The following is a 15,026-nucleotide window of genomic DNA, read 5'->3' on the forward strand; positions in this document are numbered from 1 at the left end:
CAAGGTGTTTGTACATGTTATAGGTCACATTAATGGTAAAAAAAAAAAAAGAAAGAAAGAAAGAAAGAAAAAAGGCTTCAAATGATTCATCTTGGCCTTATTTTTTAGATTTAAAAAATGGCATTTGAGCAGTGGTGTTTAGACTTATTTTTTTATAGACAATGTACATACTCTTAAAAGTGTGTGTGTGTGTGTGTGTGTGTGTGTGTGAGAGAGAGAGAGAGAGAGAGAGAGAGGGAGGGAGGGAGGGAGAGAGAAAGGGAGAGAGAAAGAGAGAGAGATAAAGAGAGAGAGAGAGAGAGAGAGAAAACTCCTTATGTGCAATATATGAACACTTCACAACTTCAACAGAAGTACAAGATTGCTCTATATAATACATTTGACTTTTCAAACAATACGGCCCAGTTGTTATAATTGTCAGTATAATTTCACAGCAGCCTGACATGAAGTTGTGTTCCTGCAACCATGTGTGTAATGAATTATTAAACATTATTTACATGCCGAGGGAATTCTTGAGCAGGCAAAATTAGGCTATATACTTTTGTTTGTAAATAGAAATGAAATATGCTCTGTAAATAGAACACCAATTATTGGTCCACTTTATTGTTTTATGTCAAAATGACACACTACTATTTGTGCAACTCGATAGTATGTATCGTACAGGCCATTAACACCTATGAAATCCATAAGAGACCATTCCATTCATATTCCACTCATTCCATTCTCTATACAGATTCATTCATTGCAAATATAACATGTGGTAACAAATGTGAGACAATCTAATATTGCAGTTTAATCTTTCCAATATGCTTATTGAAGGCGTATGAAATATGATTTTCTTTTTACCTGTATTCTTAATGGTCTTTGTGAAGATGAGTTATGCAATACAGTATTTTGTATATAGCTCTCTCAAAGCTTTGGATGCAATGCACACCTGCATCCTGAGCACCTGAAGGGCACTTGTAGTTGAGCAACACACAGACTTCCTCTTGGACAATAGATTATATTATCAGTACTATATACACCACACTATTTGGCTCTCTTGAGGACACTTCAAAAGATAAAGAAACCATCACCTCTTGTATCAGATGCTGTTTATCTTTGTTGAATTATAATGAACTTTAGTATGTTTTTGCATTTGAAATGACTCGCACATTTCCATTATAATACCACCAGTGTCTAATAAAGCAGATATAATTATATTAAATATACAGTGATGACAATAAAGAGTTTCAATAAAACACAAAACCAGATATTACTTAAAATGCGCAAAACAGACATATGACTTATGCCCGTTTCCATCTGTTCTTGTTTCGTGAATATTGAGAGGGGACTCAGCCGCTGTAGGTGGCGGTATACACCATTAAGAGATGTGATCCGCGAGTAATTTAAAAGAAGAAGAAGAAGACCAGGAAGCAACTGCGCTGTGCGATGACATCATATGAGTTTGCTTTTGTACCGTAATTCTTAATAAACCGTAGCGTTTCTTTGCTGTTTTCCATCTAAAATAGCATTAATATTCGCTTCTTTAATTAATGCCAAAAAGATTTCTGTTTCGTCGTCCCTCCAAACATACCTTGCTTTATCGTCTGACATTGTTTCTGGAACTACAAATGTACGTGTGATGTAATATCCGGTCAAAACGTATGACGTGTATTCGAGCTTGCCAGCGGTTATCGCAAAACCTGTTTCCGTTGCCAAAATGAGCATTTTCCTTTTTTCAATACGCTTCAAAAAATATAAAAAATTTTGCGAATGTTGGGCCCTTTTTAGAATTTCTGGCATTTCCATTCAGTTTTATTTTTGCATTTCTTTTGAATTCGAATAAAAATGGGTGGATGGAAACCCAACGGGCACAGTTAGAAAAGTGCGTTTCCACCATTGTGGGCGTGAACACAGCTGACTTGCTTCCCAGCCAATGAAAGCGGCTCATCTCATTCTCTGTAAATTCAGTTTAGGAGAGGCCCACGCAAGCTTTGACATGGCTGAAGCTCAAACAGACTCACTGGCGTAGATGTAGGAGATTAACACACGCAAAGTATGTTTATAAGAAAATACAAGAAGATCTCCACTTGTGGATGATGTTAAGTTGGCGAGTGCGATCACGGATTCCCTTTGTTAAGTGGGCACTTGAAGATTGCCTTCCACTCTAATTTTTCGTGTCTTAAAATCCATCATTTGTGTATGGGAGTAACTTAAAAATGAGAACGTGTTCCTTAACCTGAATATTGATGGCATGTATACATAATATATGTTGTCAAGTTGTCAAAGTAAATGATATAAATAAAATACAATTCATATTGGAATCTCTTTGTACTTACAAGGCAGAAGACGACAGTTGTTGTCTGCATCAAGTGTGTTTCATTTGTAATTGTAAATGCATACGAAGTCTTAATTAATTGTCATCCTCTGCTGAATTGAACCTCTTGATTGTCCTTTCTCTAACCTCCTCTTGCTCTGTTATCGGCTCGTTGCTCTCATGGGAGGAATCCTTCACCACGCTGTAATACATGGGCACGTTGTACTCCATCGGCTGCTCTTTGTGTCGACGGGTGCACTTGCAGAGCTTCTTGAACGCTGCTCTAAACTTCTGGGACATGAGGTTGTAAATGATGGGGTTGATGGCGCTGTTGGCGTAGATGCACATCCTGCAGAAGAGCAGGAACCACGTGTTGTGGTACGGGGGGTCAAAAAAGGAATTGACCACGACTAGCGTGCGGTAAGGCATCCAAAGTAGGGCGAAGAGGATGACCACGGCAGCCAGCATCTTTGTTATCTGTAGCAATATGCACAAAAGAGGAAAGGCAGAAATACATCTACAGTATATGTATAATATATTGCATGAATGTTTATGTTAAAGCAATACTTGACCCATTGAGCCATTTTCAGAAGTTAAAAGTTAATATTTTGTCCAGAACTAATGTGATGACTTTATTATTTTTTTATGAACAATTAAAACCTTTAAAATATATTTTTTTCCCACTTGAACATGAAATCACTCGTACTGAGGAAATAGGTACCGACCAACCACGGCTCACCTGTTTTCTGGGTTTGGTCCACAAACTGAGCTATGATTGGCCGTTACCTGTTTCCTCAGCACAGGTGATGTCATCTTCAGTCGACGGCAAGTGGGAAAATTAGTTTTGAAAGGTATTAATTGTTCCTAAAAAATATTGAAGTTATCACATTAATTATACACAAAATATGATCTTCTTACTGTTGAAAGTGACTCAATGAGTCAAGTATCCATTTAACATGAATGATGTCCTGACCGGAAAGCAGGATGACAGAGATTCTACTCTCCATATTCTATGCCATAATAATCGAAACCATACATTTGAGAAGATATTTACTTTCTATTCTTTGTATTTTGGTCACGTCACTTTTTTCAACTTCTGCCAATGAAAATGGCAGGAAGTAAAGTCAAGCAAAGTTGAGCTTTTAATTTGTCTGATTGAGCAGTAACGTGGACGAACGTGAACCAGGCAGCATAAACGACGATAATGTAACGGTTTCGAGTTATTTTATTACCATCGAATCCGAAAATAAATAAATAAATAAATACATGAGTAACCTTAACGGTTAAGTGTAATTTTTTTGCATTTGCTAAATCATTTTTTGCATCTACGCTTTCAGCTGGTCTGAAGTTTAGTCCACTTTCAACCACCAAATCATCACCCAGAATGGTGCAGTGCGATCTGCCAAATTCCCAATAACGCTAAGCTAGGCTTGAAACGACAAAAAAAATCAAAATGCTCCAGTTTATATGCCTATCTCTGAAAATAGACCCCATTGTTTTGGTCGTATAAGAGTCTGCGCCATCGTTAGCTCACTTTTTGTTCTTCTCAGTTCAAGCTAGCAAGCAAGTTAGTAAAAGAGGAAACCTATTTTGCATATTGTTTGTAACAGCCAGCCAATAGAGAGCGCTTGTGTTGCCCCACCACTCAGCTAAGTCTAATTTAGACAAAAATCGAATATTAAAAATGAAAAAAATATATAGATCTTAACACGGGAGCATGGTGGGGGCGGCGTTGATTTGCAGCACCTTGGAGTTCCTCTACTTTTCATGTAATATTTCCAATATTGTTCTCTACCTGCTTCCTTGCTGAGACTGCCTTGGTATTGTCGCCGGAGCGACCTCGGTGAACGGAGCCTCTGGCGTTGAGATGCGAAGGCAGAGGGCTCATGAAGAGAATCCTGGCGATGAGGCCGTACAGCACGGTGGCCACCATGAGCGGGATCACGTAGAACAAAGTGAAGTCCAGGAAGTAGATTGGCATGTAGAGGCTCCTGGAGACACGGTAGCCGCAGGTAACCACCAAGCCATTGGTGTAGACGGTTTCATCGATGTCCACCAAAAAGAACCACATAATGCAGTAGAGCGATGTGAAGACCCACACGCCGGCAATGATTCTCTTGGCTCGCGACACAGTGCATAAGAACTGAGCCTTTATGGAGTGACAAATGGCGATGTATCGCTCGATGGTAAAGGCAGTGATGGAGCAGGAGGACACGTTGATGCCAAGGTACTGCAGGTAGGTGATACACAAGCACCCCGTGTAGCCGTATATCCAAAAGGCCACCACGTCGGAGATGTTGGGCAGGCCTGCGGTCAGAAGCACGATGAGGTCAGCTACCGCCAGACTAACGAGGTAGCAATTGGTCGGGGTCACCATGTGCTTGGTCCGCAGCACAACCAACACCACCATGATGTTTCCAGCAATCCCCACGCCGCAGATGAGAAGCGTCAGGAATATCGTTACCACCTGCTCTTCTCGAGAGTTCAGAGGCATTCTGGTGATATTTGCAAGCCGGGTGACATTCTGGACATTGTCCGTGTAGTTCTCCATGTTTGAATATTGCGGCGTCACCTTCTGTTGATCTTCAGTGGCACCATCAAGAATCCTAAAGACACATTTCCGTTTGAAACAACAAAAACTTGTGTTCATACTTTGTCTTTGGCTTAGTAGTGTCTGCTATATTTAAAGACCCTGTAAAACAAAATCTTAGATTACTTTCCTTCATTCAAAACTGCTGACAATGTGCAAAGACTGAAGATTACTGTATTTAGTAATTAATTGTGAAGATATAACAGTTGCTAAGCTGTTATAAGCTGTTTATCATCATTTTTGTTTTCCTGATTTATTTTTCTTTCTTAGTGAGCCCAAAAGAGCACCCAATGACACATTTGGGCATCTGGCATGAGTCCTCCACTATATAAAAGCTTGTGTGTCGTCATTTGCCTCAATAGCAATTTACGAACACTTCTTTTAACTTGGCCGTGACAGAAAAACAAACAAAAACTAAAATTTAAATTTAAAAAACAGCATGAACAAAAAAAGAAAAAGGAGTGCTTTTTTTTCTCTTTTTTTAAAACTGAAAACTAACTAACTAACTAACTAACTAACTAACTAACTAACTAACTAACTAACTAACTAACTAACTAACTAACTAACCAATTAACTAACTAACTAACTCCTTTGTTTTCAAATTAGTCAATTTATTTCATACATGAGATTTCAAAGTTAATGTGAAATTTACAGCACTCTATACACCATAAATAAATAAAAATTTAATCTAATACTAAAACTATCCAGCCATCCATTTCCTTGATGCCACAATTTACAGAATGGCTTAGTGTCATTTGTTGAAATTCCCAAGCGAAGGGATGACGCCCCGGAAGCCTGTTAGCTGTCAAGCTAGCTGGGCTGTCGCCTTTAATCGTGGTGTACAAAGCCCAGTGACCACCCGCGGGATATATTCCAGCCAGCCGTGGCTTTAGGCGGATATATTTTCACAGCTCAAACATGTGTTGAGTTGACATAAGAAAGATGCTACACCCACGGCGTTGGATTTAATTATTTATTTTGATGGATTTTGAAGCCTCTTTTTTTCCCTTCGTATTTTGTGACTGTTTAGTTTGGTTGCTCTGCTGCCCAATTGTGATAAAGTGATGGATTTGAAGGCTTTTCTGTAGGGAGTGTGCAGTGCAAATCTCCCCTGTGCTTTTGTGGATTATCTGTGACAACTCAACCTTCCTCCAACAGTCCAAAAACATGCCAATAATGTTTGCTGAAGACTTTTTCTGTATATGTGAATGCCAATGCCTCTTTACAGTTGTGCTCATAATTTTACTGGCCGATTTGTAAGATTTGTTTAAAGAAAATTAGAAAATGAGAGATCAGGCAACACGAATATTCTATTTTTGATGGGATTCAAATTAGACTGCAAGACATTTCAGAATAGCACAATCGCTAAGCAAAAGTATACAACAGAGTGGAATGTTTGTCTCCAGTCTTTAAATGACATGTAAAATTATGATACTGTAAAATCTACTCTCAATAGAGGAAAATATGTAAGCATAGGAGCAAAAATGAGCACCTTACCATCGCTTGCAGTGGCAGCGCTCAGTGTGATGTGGTGACAGTTCTCAGGTGAAATCCAGCAAGACACACAGATGTCGTCTTGGTCCTCTCTCTGCCACTCGCTCTCTGTTTTGCCAGCGCACCCCTCCCTTGCACACTATTACATCCACTTGCACAGCTACCAATTTAACAATCAATTCCGCACTCGTTCAAGCTCAGTGTCATGGGAAACGTGTAGTCGTAGCTGTTACCATAGTTCCTTGTACTGCAATTACTAAAATAACAGAGCTGTATCCACCTGCATTTGAGATATGGGTTTTTGTTTGTTTTTCTTTCTTACTAGCAGATTTTTTAGAAGGGAAAACATGTTGGGAGAAATGTTTTGTTTTTCGAAGCAATTAAAGGTGGTGTCTTAAGTTTTGACCGTTTGTGTTTGTAAATAAATAATTCAAAACCGACTCCTTCCAGGGCTCAACACTCCACTCTTCTCGTCAACATTGCGCCTGCCTTCGGTGACACGCCCCCCCCCCCCCGCCCCCCACTCTGTGATTGGCTGAAGGAGTAAACATTAACTGTCCGCCCAGAAACGTCCCTCTTATGGCGAAACACAACAAAATGGCAAAATACAGGCTGGGGATCACCACCACACATGAACAGTGAAATGTGTATACATCCAGTGTTTCTGAAGAGTTTATTTCTGAGTGAAAACTCAAGACCCCACCTTTAAAGCTGCCAACGCAGGAAATTGAATTTTAAATCGCTACTGCCACCTGTGGCCAAAAAATGAAACTGCATACTCCCTATTCACGTACACAATGCGCACACGTCAGCACATCGGCAAACAGAGGGTGGGAAATTCGAACCCTAAGCCCGTCTGAAAACTATTGGCTGCTGCTAGAGGCTTGCAGGAGTACCCATTGTGAACAGCTAAGCTGCTAATTAGAAGACATTTGAGTCATAAATGGACAAATAAAAAGTTTATTGTAAAGATATTTTGGGGCAAATTCCTCCATAGGTCTTTAATACTTCTTTTTATCTTTTTTAACTTTAATTACAAAACACAAATTTTTCAACATGTTTACTAGTCCGGGCGTCTTTTTTCGCATACAAGATTTGGTGAACAGTGAACACAATGAAATGTTTGGATCTCATTCACTTTTTTTCAAAGCAGAGTTCCCCTTATATCCTTATTGCCAGCTGTTTTAGAGCATTTTGATGTATGGTTTAATACCTAGAGTAAGCAATTCATTTCTGTGACAACATAAGCACCACCAAATCTACCAATCCCCCACTTTGACTAGAGTGCTCACATTATGAACAGGTCCCAATACTGCAAAATGCATTGCAAAACACAGTGACCCTCACTCCCGTGGACAGCTCTTCAAAAGCTACCTTTTTTTTTCTGCATGAGGCAGAACTGTGGGAGACATATATTTACATATGAATGGATGTGAGCAAAACAGGAAATAGATCAATCGTAAGTTTTGTTGTCATCTTTATTTCAGATGCAGAATTCCAAACGTCAAACGTCAGGCTTAAAATAGATTTTTTTTTTTACAGGTTGGACATCTTAAAATAATCTTCAAAAGGGATTTTGAAGCAAAAGCACATTGTTCTTTTTGACAGCGATGGAAATAGAACAGAGTATTATTTATGCCTTCAAAAACTACAAAAGATATCACAGCAAAAAGCCCAGTGATGAATTGACGCTCACAGAGTTGATTTCAACACTTTTTCAAAGTTTATATAACTCCACACTTTCCAGAGTTAAATCAACACTAGTGAAAAATATTTAACACTGGGAGAGAGTACATTTTTAGCTCACTAAGCGGAGTTACTTAACACTACAGGAGTTGATATTTAACTCTCGTCAGACACATAAAAGTTGACTCCTAAAAGGACCTACCACGACGGGGGTCAAAGGTAGCGATCTGAATCCAGCCACAAACATTTTAGGCGTTATAAATGAATTTAATCAACTTAAAATAAACTTTGCGACCTATCGAGTGCTCGTTGAAAATAAGGAAGCGCACTTGCCGAAAGGTGGTTTATCTATAGATGATGGCCCATGTAACGACAGTTTTCAATTTCAAACCAACACCTCTTTTGAAGAGGGCATTTGAAGTAGGCTAAGTTAATGTTGACCACAGTCAGACTGAAAATGAATTCATGGCCCCAAACTCCTTTTGTCTGTCAAGACTGTCAGGGTTTCCCAGTTTTAAGCAAGGAAGAAAGGGGGATGAGGAAAATGTCGCTGACTTGTCTTTTTCAAACCGGAGACGAGCAGGTGAGAGGCGGAGCCAATCTAACACTCTGTGGAGGTGAGCTAACTCCAGGCGATCAACGCTGTAAAATAACAGCTCGACACACCATTTAACTCTGAAAACATTAAAATTACACTGAATTCCCATAAATTCAACTCTGCAATTTTAACTCTCCAATATTTGTTGTGTAGGAGGTTCGGAAGCTGTAGTGATGTATTGAATCATCCCAAAGCACCATAATGACATCTAGTGGAGCACTGAGCCCAACAAACATCAGCGGATATAATTTATTGGATTCAAGTAACAAAAAAAAAAAAAACATTTTAACCCAGTTGAAAAATCCACACAATATGGACCATTGTTTAGTGATGTATTGTTTTGTTGTTTATAAACCTAAGAATCTTTGGACCATAAAATTAAACTTTCATAGTTCTCCTGCAGTGACTTTGTGATTGAAAGTACAAAGTCAGTACAGTGAATGTCATCTGCAGACAATCAAAACAGTCTCTTCTGGCGCCTCTCTGTCCTGCTTTGCTTGGTCTTTTGCGATCCAATAAGCCGCTCTCCTCTCTTCCTGCTTTTTAAAAAAAGATGCACAGATGTTCCGACGTAACCTGGCGGCGTACACCTCGAGGAACACCAGCAGGTAGCTCATCAGCCACAAACATCCGAGCAAAGTGCTCACGCCCGCGCTGGGAGCTGAAGTTGTGGCATCACACGTCGACGCTTCAGGGGTGAAGTTCCATTTGTACTCCTTACGGAAGTCAGTCAACTGCCGCGTAATGCATGATTGCGGGATGATGCAAAACGCTGGGGGAAACCATTGGATCTGGAAAATAAAATAAAAAGCTATTATTTTTAAGCCTGACCTTCCCCCTCCCTGATTCCAATCAGCTGAAAAATGTTGTGATTTGGCATTTTGTAATAGAAAACCCAAACAAGCACATACAAATACGGTACAAGCGGCAAGATTAAAAGTCCTGCTGTTTTGTTTCCATACATTTTAAATCACACTTTGAATTCATATGTTAAGTAGAAATTAGATACCTTAAATGTAAATATAATAATCTGCATAGCTGCACTCTACAACCAATGTAATGAAGACCTATTGGATGATGTCAATCAAAATTGTGCATTTAATATCTTTGCAAAGTATAATAAATTATTATTTTTGCTCCACTAGATCTCAATATATCGGCTATTAGATAGTCTCCCTAATATATTAAATTTTTTAAAGATAGCGCAAAATCAAAATTGATGAGGTTGTTTTACAAAGTTTAAAACACAATTAATTAAAACAGTCAGGCAATGGAAAAGACAAGCCTTTAGCACATTGTTTCCGAACCATCACTAATCGTCAGGGATGGGGAATCAATCTCAAAAAAGTAAAATATCTGCCACAACTGGCAGGTAATTGAGCTTGTCTCCACCTGTTGAGTAGAAGCACCTGTGGCTAAAATACTGTTTCAGGGATTTTAGTTTTTGCCCCTTAGGCCGCGCCTCCTGGCTGATGTACATGTAGTGTTATAGAGGACCAAAATTGCCAAAATTCTAAATAAATAAATGACTAAACGTGAAAATAAAAAATATAATTCAAAAATGTAATTAAAAAAGATATATATAAATGGAAATAAAAACAACTATATCTATACATATATATATATATATATATATATATATATATATATATATATATATTCAATTTGAATTTTGGCAGTTGTAGTTCATATTGCCAGGATGAAATGTTATTCAAATGAGGGGGCGGTCCTAAGCGTGTCTTGGGTTGGACTCCACCGTTGCAAACTGCCTTTCAATGGCCGAGTACTGAGCGGGTCGGCAAACAAGGAAGTCTCGCCGGCTTGCGTTGGGGAACTCCAGCAAAGGACGACTATCTTGTCCACTGTCACCACAACTTGCAAATTGAGTTGCTCGACAACAAGTCGAGGTGACAGTGGACCAGATAGCTTTCCATTCAAGTCTGCCATTTAAGTCAACTGCACGCTTAGAAACGCCCCCCTATTTGAATAACATTTCGTCCTGGCAGTTTTGCCCAAAATTAAAAATAAATAAATAACTAAAAGTAAAAATAAAACGTATATAAAAAAATACAATTCAAAAATTAAATACAAATGTATTCAGTTTTGTATAAACTGTATATATATTTGTTGTTTTTATTGCCATTTATTTTTGGGGATTACATTTTCGAATTATATATTTTTTATATCCATTTTTATTTTCACTTTTAGTCATTGTTATTCATTTCCGGTTCGAGTTTTGTTCAGCGATTGTTTTTGCCCAGTGTCCAGACACTTATTAATTTTCCTGCTATTTTGCCTTTCAAAGTTGAGTCTTCTCTGCTTTAAAGCTGTTCCAACCAGACGCTTAATTCCGGCATTAAACACGCTAGCCGTGTCAATCTTAGGTTAGCTTAGCACTAGCATAGCTTCTCCCTTCATTAGGAGGCGATGACTACTACTTTGGCAATGATTTCAACCACAGCAGTAGCCAGACGCAGTTTGTTGCTAGCTAGCTAATTTAGCATAGGTAGCGTAGCTCAAGCCCAAGCACCAAGCTGTCTCAAACTCCAACTAACCACGGCGGGTGACGTGAAAGACGTAGCCCAGCGATGCTTTTTGGGAGGTCTCGGCAGTTGTTTCTCAGTTGTTCTGTTTAATGTGTTTGTGAATGGGAAACAAAAATTCACATGTTGCCTATTTCGAGCCTTGATGTCTTTGTTCATCTTGAGTTTGACACAACTGCAAGATGTTTTTTGTTTTTTTAATAGGGTTTGCCCATGTGTGGATTCTCACCTTATAACTGACCTTGATGCTGGCAGACATGGGTGGAAAGTCCAGGAGCCACGGCAGAACGACTTGAACTGTATGATAAACAATATAATCCAAGGCTGCTATTAATGCTATTGCGGTGAAATATAACGTCACCACCACAAGTGATATGACACTGGGGGTGGATTCCCCACAGGAGATTTGAAATCTTCTGAACATAGGTGCAAACCTTTTGCCGTTGGCGTGAGCTTCATTTTGTCGTAGCTGTTTGGAGATGGAGTTGTTATCGTATTTAACGTATGTCAGATATGACTTCAGGTAGCGGGCAGATTCCAAAACCAGCAAAGCAACAAATATGGCTGCCAGAATTCTGTTGGATAGTAGTTTGTATTGTGTTATCATGTTCCTCATATAGGAAAAGTTGATTTCTACTTGCCCGATCATCTTCGTAAACCTGCTTTTGACCTCAGACACATTCACATGTGTGAAGTGATCCAACATCCTTAAGTTGGTGACAATGCTCAGGTCCTCCTTCCTCGCTTTAATGGCTTCATCGACTATTTCCTGCCTCGCTGTGTTTAAAAGCTGCGAAGAGTTCAACAAAGTCTTGGAGAAGCCCTCAGCGGTGCACTTCAGGGTGCGCACGACTGCGCCGACATTCACGCTGATGTTTGGGATGACGTTCAACATCAGGATCATGACGGAGGCGGAGATGAGGAGCTTGCGGCCCTGCTTGGTGCAGACGGTGGGCAGGGTCATGGTCAGTACGCAACGCAGAGGGTGGCACAGGAACGTGGTCGGCAACATGGCCACGCTGTAGACTAGCGCTGTGTGAATGGATGCGTCGTGGTCATATTGAAGCGTTTGGGAGAGCCAGTGGTGGAGCAGGGTGCCGGTGACAACAGTCAGGGTCAGACAAAGAGACATAAGGGTCCACAGGTGTCGGCCTAGAGGCTTAGCTGAAGAGTAAACGTCCCACAGGTAGAACACGAAGGACTTCACTGACTCCTTGCAGCATGCTGACCTGTAATAAACACACAATACAGATGTACTGTATATTTAGCACTGTCCAGCTCTACAGGCAAGTGGCAGTTGGTCAATAGAGGGCGCTAGCGCGCTACCTCACTATGCATAATGATCACCACAGTAACTGTTCTTTCTTTGAAGACAAAATGCACATAAAGATAAAAATAATAATACATACAAATGTTTCAAAATATATTAAGATCTGGTTTTAGATGTGCTGGATAAATATTATGATAAGTAATAATTGGCCACTCTTTTTTTTTTCCCCCATTGATGGTCAATCTAACACATTATTAAATACAAACTGATAATCAGATCAAAGTCATTTGCAAGGACTTGAGGGTGAGTCACCCTAGAACATTTGAGGGGTTTCAGTTTGCTGAAGCAATATGCTTTAATGACCAATTCGAGGCAAGTTTAGGCCCATTTCCAACTCACTCAATCGGTCATTTATTTCGTAAAACAATAGAAATGACCAAGCAGTCACTACATCAAACACAGAGTAAATGAAAATAAAATGAATGTGCCACATAAACAACACAACAAGTTAAGTTATATATAACAATAATAGTGATACATTTGCTGTGTACAAGACTCTAATTTGTTTGTGTTTTTTCAGCAGGCGACTGTTGCGGGTTCTATTTCCGTGCGACCTCCAAAACTTGAATGTCATCCTGGTAAGAGCGAGAATCCTCAAAATGTCCATGGTAAGGTAAGTCCATGTCTTACGTACCTGTTATGTGCTAAGTTAGCATACTAAAATGCTAAGTTTGGGGATATGGTACATTAGCTTAGCTTAGCTTGCAATACTGTAATTTATGTCCATGCTCATATTTTTTTATTGTGTCCTTTTAAGTTGTGTCTTAAAATCTTTTATTGGTTAATGAACCTTATGGAGCTGCTGTAATATTATTAATAAATAAAACGGCATTTCTGCTTTACCATTTATTGTTTACATTGTGGACATTAGTGGAACATCTAGTTCAGGGGTGTCAAACATACGGGCCGCTGGCTAGATCAGGCCGGCGAAGGGGTTTAATTCGGTGAGATGATTTTGACAATTTTTTTTTAAATTAATCAACCGGTGACAATCAAAACATATAAATTCGTAACGTCACAAGCAGTCCTCAGATGAACTATACAACACCGAATTTGTCCTGGATGTCATTATTTTACACACAACTTAAAGTTACGGTTTAAAAATAGTGGGGGTTTTTTTTAAATCTTTAACATAAATGTGTTAAATACGACACAAATTCAATAACTGGTAACACAAATACATATGACAAGGATTAACATCCTTATAACTTCATGAACTGCGCCACACAATGCATTCTGGGAACAATATATATGCAAAACAGGTAGATTTAACACGTCAGGAACTTATACAGGCAAAGTATAATTACAGTTGAGCTCCGTAATTTAGGGATGGCCCACAAATAGCAAAAATCTGCGTATAATTGCTGACAATTGTTTTTAAGCTATATGCAATTATTTTACCGATCCGGCCCACTTGGTAATATTTTTCTCCGTGCAGCCCCTGAGCTAATATGAGTTTAACACCTCTGATCTAGTTAGTATCTATCTAGGGAAATGAATGCATGTCATTTTGACATGTACATTAAAAGGGTCGTGCATACGCCATGCGTGCCTAAACGTTTTGTTTAAAATAGTCACGTTTGGTTATAGGTGTTTTTTTGTCGAAGGGCATATTAAATAAACTTAACTTTGTATACGGCCACATGAACTTCACAATAACAGTTTTCACGATATAGTATGTCGCCGCATGCTAATCATCACCTGGTTTCAGGTTAATACGCAACAGAAATACTGTATGATAGTTGACTCTGGAATAACATGCATCCATTTTCCCTAACCGCATATCCTCACGAGGGTGGCGGGCAAGCTGGAGCTGTCAACAGGCGGTAGGCGGTGTACACCCTGAACTGGTTGCCAGCCAATCGCAGGGCACTCTGGAATAACAGTGCTTCACAAATGAAAACATTTCATATACAGCCCTTTGCTCTTAACTCTGAGGTGAACAAAAATATTATGAACTTTTGAGTGTGTATTAGAGTTGGCATCGGTTGCTATTGCTAAGATACAAGAGACACTTTCAACAACAAATTCTGATGATTCGGTGGATGCCTGTGGAAGCGCTCACACTCACAAATCTTGCTTAGAAGATATTGAATCAGATTTTCTTTACACAATAAACACAGATAATTACAGTTCTTACTTGAGAGGACCAATGACGCACTCCGTGGCAAACTTCATTGCTGCTATGACTGCTATGTTGCATCGGAATGAAAAATTGCTTGGCAAAGTGTGAAGAATAAAAGAGGAAGTGGTATGAACACAGTCACAGTCATGATGTTGTTCCCACGCGGAATCGACAACTTTAAATGGGGGAAAACTTGACATGGAATCATGTGATGTGCTCTCCAACACAATTTGACAGCTGTATTCGCAAGCTTTAGGTCAACAAAACAAAAGCAATAGGGTCGATTATTAAACTTTACAAAAGAAGATCATTATTGGCCTACAATATATGTTCATAAACACTGTCTTAAATTTGTTCATAG

The 15,026-nt window shown here is 39.3% G+C and overlaps 2 protein-coding genes across 3 annotated transcripts; both read right to left on the minus strand.

The window, feature by feature from the left end:
• Nucleotides 1-406: 406 nt before the first annotated feature.
• On the minus strand, nt 407-6,484 carry LOC147179474 (thyrotropin-releasing hormone receptor-like). Of its 2 annotated transcripts, none has more exons than XM_086068408.1 (3): nt 6,387-6,484; nt 4,095-4,905; nt 407-2,776 (listed from the first exon to the last, which is right to left on the minus strand). In XM_086068408.1, the coding sequence occupies exons 2-3, from the start codon at nt 4,848-4,850 to the stop codon at nt 2,396-2,398; spliced, it is 1,137 nt and encodes a 378-aa protein (XP_085924534.1). In that variant the 5' UTR covers nt 4,851-4,905; nt 6,387-6,484; the 3' UTR covers nt 407-2,395. The 2 variants fall into 2 exon arrangements, with proteins under 2 accessions (XP_085924534.1, XP_085924533.1); XM_086068407.1 differs by having other exon boundaries at nt 4,095-4,991; nt 6,387-6,426.
• Nucleotides 6,485-8,937: 2,453 nt separating this feature from the next.
• ocstamp (osteoclast stimulatory transmembrane protein) lies at nt 8,938-14,718 on the minus strand. The gene is made up of 3 exons (XM_086068405.1): nt 14,681-14,718; nt 11,440-12,439; nt 8,938-9,458 (listed from the first exon to the last, which is right to left on the minus strand). Exons 1-3 carry the CDS (start codon nt 14,716-14,718, stop codon nt 9,111-9,113), a joined length of 1,386 nt encoding a protein of 461 aa, XP_085924531.1. The 3' UTR covers nt 8,938-9,110.
• Between the last annotated feature and the right edge of the window lie 308 nt (nt 14,719-15,026).

The sequence above is a fragment of the Leptonotus elevatus genome, chromosome 2 (genome assembly GCF_054856555.1).
Source record: "Leptonotus elevatus isolate MCC_2025b chromosome 2, RoL_Lele_1.0, whole genome shotgun sequence".
Taxonomy (NCBI): Eukaryota; Metazoa; Chordata; class Actinopteri; order Syngnathiformes; family Syngnathidae; genus Leptonotus; species Leptonotus elevatus.

Bases quoted from the DNA above. Each gene is read 5' to 3' on its own strand.
- LOC147179474 (XM_086068407.1), bottom strand. From the start codon at position 4,949: ATGAACACAAGTTTTTGTTGTTTCAAACGGAAATGTGTCTTTAGGATT. The intron at 2,777-4,094 runs GTAGAGAACAAT...ATATTGCTACAG, and splicing joins CAGTCTCAGCAAGGAAGCAG to ATAACAAAGATGCTGGCTGC.
- ocstamp (XM_086068405.1), bottom strand. From the start codon at position 14,718: ATGAAGTTTGCCACGGAGTGCGTCATTGGTCCTCTCAA. The intron at 12,440-14,680 runs GTAAGAACTGTA...TGTTTATTACAG, and splicing joins TGCGTCATTGGTCCTCTCAA to GTCAGCATGCTGCAAGGAGT. The intron at 9,459-11,439 runs GTGAGAATCCAC...TTTATTTTCCAG, and splicing joins GCATCAAGGTCAGTTATAAG to ATCCAATGGTTTCCCCCAGC.